This window comes from Ctenopharyngodon idella, chromosome 4 (assembly GCF_019924925.1).
Source record: "Ctenopharyngodon idella isolate HZGC_01 chromosome 4, HZGC01, whole genome shotgun sequence".
Classification (NCBI taxonomy): domain Eukaryota; kingdom Metazoa; phylum Chordata; class Actinopteri; order Cypriniformes; family Xenocyprididae; genus Ctenopharyngodon; species Ctenopharyngodon idella.
Window position 1 is genome coordinate 24,888,194 of NC_067223.1, and position 11,158 is coordinate 24,899,351.

Below are 11,158 nucleotides of genomic sequence, written 5' to 3' on the forward strand. Positions count from 1 at the left end.
TGTTTCTTTCTGTCTTTAAGGGTCATGCGGAGGTGTTGGTGCAGTGGTATCCTTGCTCTGGATGGTGCGCATGTTATCTGAACTTTACTGTAGATGATTGACAGAACAAAACTAACACAAATAAACATTTACATAAACATTTTTTTTAGCTTTAACTGCATTTTTATCAGTGAAGTCTGATTCTCAAGCAAGTCACATAACATTCTAATAATGTTTGGGCAGTGTAGTGCATTGGATATAAAATTAAATGAAATATATGTTTAAAAACTTTTAAAATTTTCAGTTAAACGGATAGTTCACCCAAAAATGAAAAATTGATATTTATCTGCTTACCCCCAGGGCATCCAAGATGTAGGTGACTTTGTTTCTTCAGTAGAACACAAATGATGATTTTTAACTCAAACCGTTGCAGTCTGTCAGTCGTATAATGCTTGTCAATGGGAACTCCATCTATAAGAGTCAAAAAAAACATGCACAGACAAATCCAAATTAAACCCTGCGGCTCGTGACGACACATTGATGTCCTAAGACACGAAACGATCGGTTTCTGTTCGGTTTCTTGCACAAACCAATCATTTCATGTCTTAGGATATCAATGTGTCGTCACAAGCCGCAGGGTTTAATTTGGATTTGTCTGTGCATGTTTTTTTGACTCTTATAGATGGAGTTCCCATTGACAAGCATTATATGACTGACAGACTTCAACGGTTTGAGTTAAAAATCATCATTTGTGTTCTACTGAAGAAACAAAGTCACCTACATCTTGGATGCCCTGGGGGTAAGCAGATAAACATCAAATTTTCATTTTTGGGTGAACTATCCCTTTAATATCTGAGTGCAACAACATATACACCGTGTAGCCCTGTTACACAAATCCCAACAGATAAAACTAGCTATGATCAATAACATCTTTAAACAGCTTTATAGCTTTAAGTCCAGAATTTCATTTGAAATGTGGTGTGCTTATAGAAATAAATTATATAATGTACAAAATACAATTTGTGGATTTTTTTGAAACATGTACCATCATTATTACCCAATATGCTGAGTGTAAAAAAAACAATGTTGCCTTCCTGAAGACTTGATGTCTCATTGTATGTCAACATAATATTTATATTCCAAACAGTAATGAACAATGTGACAGTAATACTTTTTTGTGTCTCTTACAGTGGGGCAAAGTGGGAAAACTCCTGGGAGCCAAAAGAAAACATTGAAGATTAATACCATCCCGAAGATCTGTTCCAATGTTTTGTTTGTTGCTGCTGTTTTTCTATATTTGGAGACTGAGAAATAAAGTAGATAAAATGTTTTGAAATAAATGTCACTGCGTCTGTTTCTTCATATACACTTGATTTTTAAGATTGATTGTTTATAATTTGTCAATTAAGAGTGTAAATACATGCACTTTAACTAAATGCATTTAATGTTTAAGTGTTTACTGCTGCAAAATTCAGATAAAGCCACCTAGGATTTTATTATTCATTACCGTAGATTACTCTAGACACCCATTAGCCCGGCCCGGTTTCACAGACAGGGTTTAGCCTAACCCAGGATTAGGCCTTAGTTCAATTAGGGTATTTAAGTAGCTTTTATAAACATAACCTAGAAAAAAAACATTACTGGTGTTCAACTTGAGACAAAACAATGGCTCTGATATATTTTAAGATATGTAAGTGCAAGTTACCTTCAGTTAAAACAGCTCAAACATGCATTTTAGTCTGAGACTAAAGTCCACATATAATGTGTATGTGGAAGATAGACCAGTAGACTTTTGGGTCAGTACATCCTTTCCCTGTAGGTAAGAAAGACTGAGTATCTGCCGATACCGAGTCCTGATCCAATACTTGTATTTTCCTAGTGTTAGGTGCACACTTCAAGAACATTATTCAAATCAATCTAATGTAAATACAGACGCAACCCATAGCAGTGTGTGTTATGGCAACAACGCCTCAGACAGTCTGACGACAGATAAAAAATAATCAGTAAAAAATGACTTTGAAGTGATTTGTTACAAAAGTATGCATCAAATATGCTAAACACAGAAGCTTAAACGTGTTATATATTTCCCTGGCAAATAAATAAAGATAAAAACTGCAACTGCTGCTGATGAGGTAAACGAGATATTCAAACAATACGACTAACAGTATTGAGCAAACAATAGCTTTCTGTCAATAAAAGGTATCCAAACAGTTGCTCGCCTGTCTGATAAAATGCAGTGTATTTGGTGTGTCCATGTTTTTGAGGATGTAGGACCTGAAATCGAGGGTAACACAGATAAGATGTCATTGACAGGTGACGCAATGACACGGGCCCTTTCACTGGTTAAAACTGCAAATTTTCTGGCTTTAAACATTGTTGGAAACATTTGTGATATTGAAAGTCAGCTGTGTAAAGTCCATGGGTCAGAAAGCAAAAGTCCTGCCATATGTTTATTCCACGCATGAACTCAGCCAGCTGATTTCACTAATTAGTTCTACCTCCTGGCTGAAAAACTGTGCTAATTAGAAAATACTGAGCAAAAACAAAAGAATGAGGAGGACTTTTACTTTCTGAACCTGGACTTTACACCTCGGTTGAAAGTACACAATTGATCAAAATATACTGTGCAGGTGGTTTTTGGGCATTTTAATGTAAAATATATTACATATTGTGCCTTTAAGTCATACACTGTGTTTAATATGTATTTTAAACTTCTAAACCACATTTGCAGCTATTTTAATGTTATTAATGTAATATCTGGTATAAACGTTTTCTGCACCCGAACATTACAATTTTGTATAATTGTAGACGCAGCAGCGTGTGAACAGGACTTTTATTTTGGTCTCCCGATGTGGCGTCATAAGGTTGCGTCGCGCTCCTGCGTCTGCTGTGATTCGGCTGAAGAAAGGTTTGTGTTTCAACTTTTAAATTGCTTAAATCAATTTAATATTTACAAGCTATGTTATAGAGATGAATCAATTTTGAATGTAACACTGTAATGCTATATCTAACACATAAATGAGCGTTATTTTGTTTAAGTAAAGCCCTTCCACACATGAGTAACAGAAAAGGTGCCTCTCATCTCGCTTCCTATACAGAGAACCAGTTTATTATGATCATGAATTCGGTTACTGGCAAGTAGTGATGCAGTTTTCGAAACTCAATTGAATCAAATGTTCAGTAAAATGATTCAGAGATTCGAATCACCGCGCGCTGTCGTCACGTGATCAAACAGTGTAAATGCACCGAGAACAATAAACACTAACGTGTGATGATGATAACCTTTACAAAGGTTTTCATTAAAGTCTAATCTGTTAAATGTAATAAATAAGTCATAAATACATAAATAAGAAATGTGTGTATAGTTTGTGTTCTATTATTAATTTTGGGCCCCTAGTTAGGGCCCAAACAACAACCCTCTTGGAATTGCTCAGTTTATTAGGCCCTATTCCCTGACTAAAGATTTTTCAAGAAGCCATGTGTAGTTGCTACTACTTAATTGTTTCATGTGATAAGCCATATTTGAGGTCGGTGAATGATAAGCGAATGTTTGGATTTCCTGCCCAACATAATGTAATTACAAGGGATGCACTGATATGAACATTTTGGCCGATGTATTGGCCGATAAATCCAAACATATTTAGAGCCTGATTACAAAGACAAAAGGCTCGCCGTTACAGCCATGACCCAAACACTTAAACATAAATCAAACATAGACAGTACAGTAGCCTAGTTTGAACCAGTGTAATTTTACATTCATATGGCCAGCTTTGTTTATAAAAAATTGTAACACTTTACAATAGGGGTTCATTTTGTTAGCATTAGTTAACGTGAAACAACAATGAATGAACAATACTTCTACAGGATTTATTAATCTTAGATAATATTAATCTCAACATTTAAGACTTTTAAGATCTAGAGTTGTCTCTGTTAACATTAGTTAATGCACTGTGAACTAACATGAACAGAATTATTTTATTAACTAACATTCACAAAGGTTTTTGCCCTGTTAGTTCATGTTAGCTAAAGCATTAACAAATGAGATCTTATTATAAAGTGATACCAAAAGCTCTATTGCCTAAAAAAAAAAAAAAAAAAAAGTTTAAATAAAGTTTAAATTTTTCTTTCTGTAAATTATTTTCCTCTTAAACACACAGAAAAACTCCTGGTGAAGCGACTGAGATCCACGTGACTCACTATTATAAAGATGGCGTTTATTAAAGTGGAGAGTGAAGACATGAAGATTGAAGAAACATTTAGAGTGAAACAAGATACTGAGGAACAAACAAAGATGGCGTTTATTAAAGAGGAGGGTGAAGACATGAGGATTGAAGAAACATCCAGAGTGAAACATGAAGAAACTGAGGAACAAACAAAGATGGTGTTTATTAAAGAGGAGAGTGAAAACATGATTGAAGAAACTGAGGAACAAACAGGTTGGTTTCATTCTCAAAGCTGAACTCAGTCATTTAATCCTTACTAAAATGTCCAGATCTACAGAAATGAATGATATTTTTGAAGAGTGTCATAAATAAAGTGGTTTTATTTGACATGGAGCGGGTCGCTTCATGTGGACAGACATGTTGAGATCACATGATCAGGCAAATACTAATGCTGCTTCAACCTGAGAAGATCTGACTTCCACTTTGGGTGTTCGTTATTTTGACGTCACACTTTAAATTAGGAAAAATAACACAGAAGTAGCCTAACCAAGACAATTATTTTCTGTAACATTAAACCCAAAATCAACTTCTGAATTAAACAATGAAAACCATTCATTTCTTTCACTGAATTATGCAATAGTATCTAAGAAAGCATGGAGGCTACAGTACCAGCAACTAAAATTCAGATGGTCAAAATTAGTTAACAAACAAACAAAATATTATCATAATACAGTTTAATATACCTGAATATAAATATGAGTAAATATTCACTGAATCAATCCATAAATGAGTCAGTAGTTTTTTGTACTTCTTACCCTCAGTCACAGTGGGCCTCATTTGAAACAAATGTATGACAGAAAACTGGGCATATGGTCGTTTCCACACAAAACTTGTCATTTATCAATATGGACATGAGCAGATAGATAGATGGATATATTTTTCAATGACTGTGCAATAAATAAATACTGCAAATATTTTAATACGCATTAATTTTTTAAAAAATAATTGTAATTAATTCAAATGAAGTAATTGTTTTTTAATAAAATAATAATGTACAAGTGCTAGTCATATAATTAGAATATCATCAAAAAGTTGATTTCACTAATTCCATTCAAAAAGTGAAACTATTATATTTATTCATTACACACAGACTGATACATTTCAAATGTTTATTTCTTTTAATTTTGATGATTATAACTGACAACTAAGGAAAATCCCAAATTCAGTATCTCAGAAAATTAGAATATTACTTAAGACCAATACAAAGAAAGGATTTTTAGAAATCTTGGCCAACTGAAAAGTATGAACATGAAAAGTATGAGCATGTACAGCACTCAATACTTAGTTGGGGCTCCTTTTGCCTGAATTACTGCAGCAATGCGGCGTGGCATGTGGCACTGCTCAGGTGTTATAAGAGCCCAGGTTGCTCTGATAGTGGCCTTCAGCTCTTCTGCATTGTTGGGTCTGGCAAATCGCATCTTCCTCTTCACAATACCCCATAGATTTTCTATGGGGTTAAGGTCAGGCGAGTTTGCTGGCCAATTAAGAACAGGGATACCATGGTCCTTAAACCAGGTACTGGTAGCTTTGGCACTGTGTGCAGGTGCCAAGTCCTGTTGGGAAATGAAATCTGCATCTCCATAAAGTTGGTCAGCAGCAGGAAGCATGAAGTGCTCTAAAACTTCCTGGTATACGGCTGCGTTGACCTTGGACCTCAGAAAACACAGTGGACCAACACCAGCAGATGACATGGCACCCCAAACCATCACTGACTGTGGAAACTTTACACCGGACCTCAAGCAACGTGGATTGTGTGCCTCTCCTCTCTTCCTCCAGACTCTGGGACCCTGATTTCCAAAGGAAATGCAAAATTTACTTTTATCAGAGAACATAACTTTGGACCACTCAGCAGCAGTCCAGTCCTTTTTGTCTTTAGCCCAGGCGAGACGCTTCTGACGCTGTCTGTTGTTCAAGAGTGGCTTGACACAAGGAATGCGACAGCTGAAACCCATGTCTTGCATACGTCTGTGCGTAGTGGTTCTTGAAGCACTGACTCCAGCTGCAGTCCACTCTTTGTGAATCTCCCCCACATTTTTGAATGGGTTTTGTTTCACAATCCTCTCCAGGGTGCGGTTATCCCTATTGCTTGTACACTTTTTTTCTACCACATCTTTTCCTTCCTTTCGCCTCTCTATTAATGTGCTTGGACACAGAGCTCTGTGAACAGCCAGCCTCTTTTGCAATGACCTTTTGTGTCTTGCCCTCCTTGTGCAAGGTGTCAATGGTCGTCTTTTGGACAACTGTCAAGTCAGCAGTCTTCCCCATGATTGTGTAGCCTACAGAACTAGGCTGAGAGACCATTTAAAGGCCTTTGCAGGTGTTTTGAGTTAATTAGCTGATTAGAGTGTGGCACCAGGTGTCTTCAATATTGAACCTTTTCACAATATTCAAATTTTCTGAGATACTGTGTGTAATGAATGAATATAATATACAAGTTTCACTTTTTGAATGGAATTAGTGAAATAAATCAACTTTTTGATGATATTCTAATTATATGACCAGCACCTGTATAATAGTAAAAAGACAGAATGAAATATTAAGTTTTAACATGTTTAAAATGTTTAACTTCTATAAAATAGGCCTTAATTATATATATAATTATACTTTTTTTTTTGTTGTTGTTGTTGCATTGATCTTTTGTGTAGTCTGTATGTTTTGTTGTTGTTTTTTCTTCCTGATTCTAATTTTGATTTCTACGTACAGGTGCAAAGACAGGAACGGAAAAGACAAACAAGGGTAGACAAAAGAAAACAAAGGTGATTATCCAAAGTGATCTGATATTGATATTTATCCACAAACATTCATCCACAGTATTGTACATCACACATTATATTTGCCAAACACAGTACTTCAGTTTTGTATAAGGTCACACTTTTTGATAGGATGTTGGATTTTGGCATTGATTGATGCTTAAGCGTTAACTACTGGATCCATGGATAAATATATACATAGATGCCCCATTAGCGGCTGTTTCTATGGGCTGCTATACGTAAGCTGTCCGCCATATTGGAACAGTCAAAGTAGATCCGTGAACATTTGAGAGCAAGATGACTCCGCATCTGCAACTGTAGTTAGAGGCAAATGACAATAAATTAGTCATGTGTTTAATAAACAGATATTTATTCAATCCATGTTTTAAGTAATCATTATAAACTTACTAAGAAGTTAGCATAGCTTAAAATCCTGTAATAGGTTATTGTGGTGACAATATTTTCTGTGGTAATAGACTGTGTCTCTCATCAACATAGTAGGGGTGAAAAAAACACCGCATGCAGTGTTGTAATTATCATTTATGATTCTTTCTTCAGTTGCCTAGTCAAAAGGATTGCCATACATGCAAGGCAAAAATTGGGGTAGCAAGAAAGACGTGTCCACACTGCGGTGCCAAGCAGCCTTATAAACAGAAGCTTGAGGAAAGAAAGAAAAATCTTGCCCAAGAGTGGAAAGACCAGCAGAAAAACCCCAGCACTGTGAGCAAGGTGTATGAAGCAACAGAACTACTGGTAAGTTTATATTTTAGATGTTTGTCATTAAATAGTAAGTACTGTAAATAATCCTTGATCTTTACTATTTACACATGCGTTTCTATATTCACACACAGACGTTTCAGCCATTTTTCTCCAGTGTTCACACTGACTAAGGCTAAAACATTGTATTTTATTTTTCCATTTTACTCAGGTCTGATGAAGAACACTAAATAAAAGCAGTAATAGCTTTCGGTGTGTAAAACATTAGATGGGTATAATTGAAAAGAACTGGTATAAATTGGTATATTATCCAAACTCTGTCCTGGAGGGACTTCAACACACCTGCCTGGAAGTCTAGTATGCCTAGTTAGACCTTGATAAGCTGGTTCAGGTGTGTTTAATTGGGGTTGGAGCTGAACTCTGCAGAACAGTAACACTGCGCATGCGCGATTAAAAATAAAAAATGTGTGATAGGTACATTTTTTCCGTCGTTAAACTAGCACAAGAGGATTCGGACACGACCTTAAGTGCACCTGCGCCATGCGCTTCAGACCATGCGCTTCAATTGTTAAAATAGGGCCCTGTGTGTTGTTAACTGTGTAAAATAATGCATTTGACGTCTTTATATATCAGTGTTGCCAAGTCTGCGATTTTCCTGTGGAATTGGGCTAATTTTACACTGTTGCTGCGGGTTGTTTTTCATGTCCGAGGGTTGAAGTGACCCCAAATAACATGATATTTAGTCCCTGGAATGCAAATTTTATCAGGGGAACCCCACCAAAAATGCAGATTTTACCCTCCGGAACACCATTTTTACTGTGGGACACCCCTCCCGAAACGCGATTAGGCTAGTTTTGAGTAGCAATTGGACGGGTTTTGTTGTGAAAACCTGGCAACCCTCTTATGTACATTTGCTTTGTAATTAGCATTGCCAGTAGGCTTCGGATTTAAGGAAATTACTAAGTTGGCTTACTCTGGCATTCAATGCATAGGTTATCTGTCTAGCTATCAAAGCATAAAAACTCTGTTTTTCTCAGTACTCTGAAATTTTCAGTCTTATGACTTTGTTTTAATATTGTTCCAGCTCCACAAGTGGGACCTTTTGGAAAGGTACCCAGTCCTCCTCCTTGCCAGGAAAACCAATAAAGGTTTTTCTGCTGAGTGCTTCTGTCCATGGCAGATGAACTCAGAAGAGACTCAGGATGCATTTGTCACCATAAAGAGGCAGTATGAAAGACTTCTTAATGGTAATGAACACATGTGCATGCTAAATTTTCACCCATTTGATTGCTTATTAGTGCATCCTTGATTGATTTGAGAATTGCTTTTTTAATTTAGTAGGATATTGTTAATATTAGTTTCTCTTATATTTGTTTTCCTGGTACAGTTTTGCCATGTCTGCTTATTATATTGTGTTTGTAAGGGGCTTACAACGTTGACAAGTATATAAGTTTTCTATCCTTTAAGTAGATGTCTGTTGTATATTTGTTGATAATTTCTTTTTTCCAACAGTGGTGATCGCAGATAAACTAGCAAGCAGCATCGGCAAGACTCCAGAAACAGACATCACACAGACAGAGATTACACCATTAGAAAATGTCTGCCCTTCAGACCCAGCATCAGAGTCTAAACCTCTGATCACCCCTGAGTCTGAGACTCTTACTCCCATGCCATCCTCCTCGGCTTCTCCTGTGCCCTCATCTTTCCATTCCACCCAGACACGTGATGTTTCCTGCACCACCTCCCCGACCCCTCCTGTGTCTTTACCCGTTGTTCCTCCTCTGTCCCCCCTGACTCATCCTGATTTCATCTCCTCTCAGTCCAGTCCTGTGTCTTCCTCCCTAAGTTCTGCCCTGCCTTCAGCTCCTACCCTTTCTACCTGTTCAAAACTCACTCCTGTGTCCATTGAGCAAAGCACTCCAGACTCTGAATCTTCCTCACGAAGAAAAAAACGAACAAGGAGGAAAGAAGACACATGCGGTATGTGTGGATTTATCAGTCATTTTTATCACCATATGAATCAAAACTGTGCTAGATTTTGCACTGTCAAACAGTTTTAGTTAGCGGAAGAAATGGACTTCTCGTTGTTTGTTTGTTTTTAAGCTATTCAATCAATCAAGATCCTTTAAGTTTTTCAGTTAAAGTTTCTTTATCCATGATCCTCATGGCAATGTTTACAAGATGTCTGTTGAACTTTTTCTTTTACTTATGTGTGGTTCAAATTATAATCCTCTTCTTATTCATTTCAGAATGCCCCATGCATAAAGACTCAACCAGTTTCCCCTACAAAAAAATCCTGAGGAAAAGAATCAGGGAGGTTTGTTTCAAAACCCATTTTATATATATATATAATGATAAAAATGCCACATAGATAATAACAATGTTATAATTTTGTATGTTGTAATTATAAAATGTCTGTAAAAAAACATTACCAAATGTACTATATCATTAATATAAGGTTTAAGTATTCATATAATTCATGTTATAATGTTTGACCATGGACTTTAATAAGACAAGTTTACTTCACAAATTAAGTTTCGATTGCAAATTTTAAATCTTGTCCATAACAACAGTAGTTTGACAAAATTAAAAATTGAAGGTCCGTATTTTTCTAAATATATTGATAAGTTTATGCTTCTTATGTTAGCCTAGATTTAATGTTAAATTTACCATCCAGCAGATATTATTATTCAACCTGTATGTGTTGAAAGAAAATGACATTAATTTCACCATGTTTCTTTCTGTCTTTAAGGGTCATGCGGAGGTGTTGGTGCAGTGGTATCCTTGCTCTGGATGGTGCGCATGTTATCTGAACTTTACTGTAGATGATTGACAGAACAAAACTAACACAAATAAACATTTACATAAACATTTTTTTAGCTTTAACTGCAGTTTTGGTCTGATTGTCAAGCAAGTCACATAACATTCTAATATTGTTTGGGCAGTGTAGTGCATTGGATATAAAATTAAATGAAATATATGTTTAAAAACTATTTTTCCCGGTAATATCTTAAATGCAACAACAGCCCTGTTACACAAATCCCATCTTTAAACAGCTTTATAGCTTTAAGTCCTGAATTTCATTTGAAATGTGGTGTGCTTATTGAATTTAATTTTATAATGTACAAAATACAGTATTAAGTAAAATTGTTTTGAAACATATACCATCATTATTACCCAATATACTGAGTATAAAAAAACAATGTTGCCTTCCTGAACACTTGATGTCTCGTTGTATGTCAACATAATATTTATATTCCAAACAGTAATGAACAATGTGACAGTAATACTTTTTTGTGTCTCTTACAGTGGGGCAAAGTGGGAAAACTCCTGGGAGCCAAAAGAAAACATTGAAGATTAATACCATCCCGAAGATCTGTTCCAATGTTTTGTTGCTGCTGTTTTTCTATATTTGGAGACTGATAAAGTAGATAAAATGTTTTGAAATAAATGTCACTGCCTCTGTTCCTTCATATACACTTGATTTTT

General features: G+C 35.9%; 1 protein-coding gene across 12 annotated transcripts in view; it reads left to right on the forward strand.

The window, feature by feature from the left end:
- LOC127511088 (gastrula zinc finger protein XlCGF57.1-like) overlaps positions 1-11,120 on the forward strand; it is a 195,809-nt gene extending 184,689 nt beyond the window's left edge. For 2 of the 12 annotated variants that reach the window (XM_051891555.1, XM_051891554.1), the window contains exons 3-9: positions 6,906-6,958; positions 7,511-7,705; positions 8,754-8,916; positions 9,182-9,649; positions 9,919-9,986; positions 10,422-10,465; positions 10,979-11,120. In XM_051891555.1, the coding sequence (XP_051747515.1) occupies positions 6,906-6,958; positions 7,511-7,705; positions 8,754-8,916; positions 9,182-9,649; positions 9,919-9,986; positions 10,422-10,465; positions 10,979-11,030 (1,043 nt within the window). In that variant the 3' untranslated portion in view covers positions 11,031-11,120. Of the gene's footprint in view, positions 1-20; positions 65-1,169; positions 1,314-2,789; positions 2,888-4,136; positions 4,416-6,905; positions 6,959-7,510; positions 7,706-8,753; positions 8,917-9,181; positions 9,650-9,918; positions 9,987-10,421; positions 10,466-10,978 lie in introns of those variants that run through there. The other 10 variants (XM_051891543.1, XM_051891552.1, XM_051891548.1 and 7 more) reach the window with 8 other exon arrangements.
- The last annotated feature ends 38 nt before the right edge of the window (positions 11,121-11,158 follow it).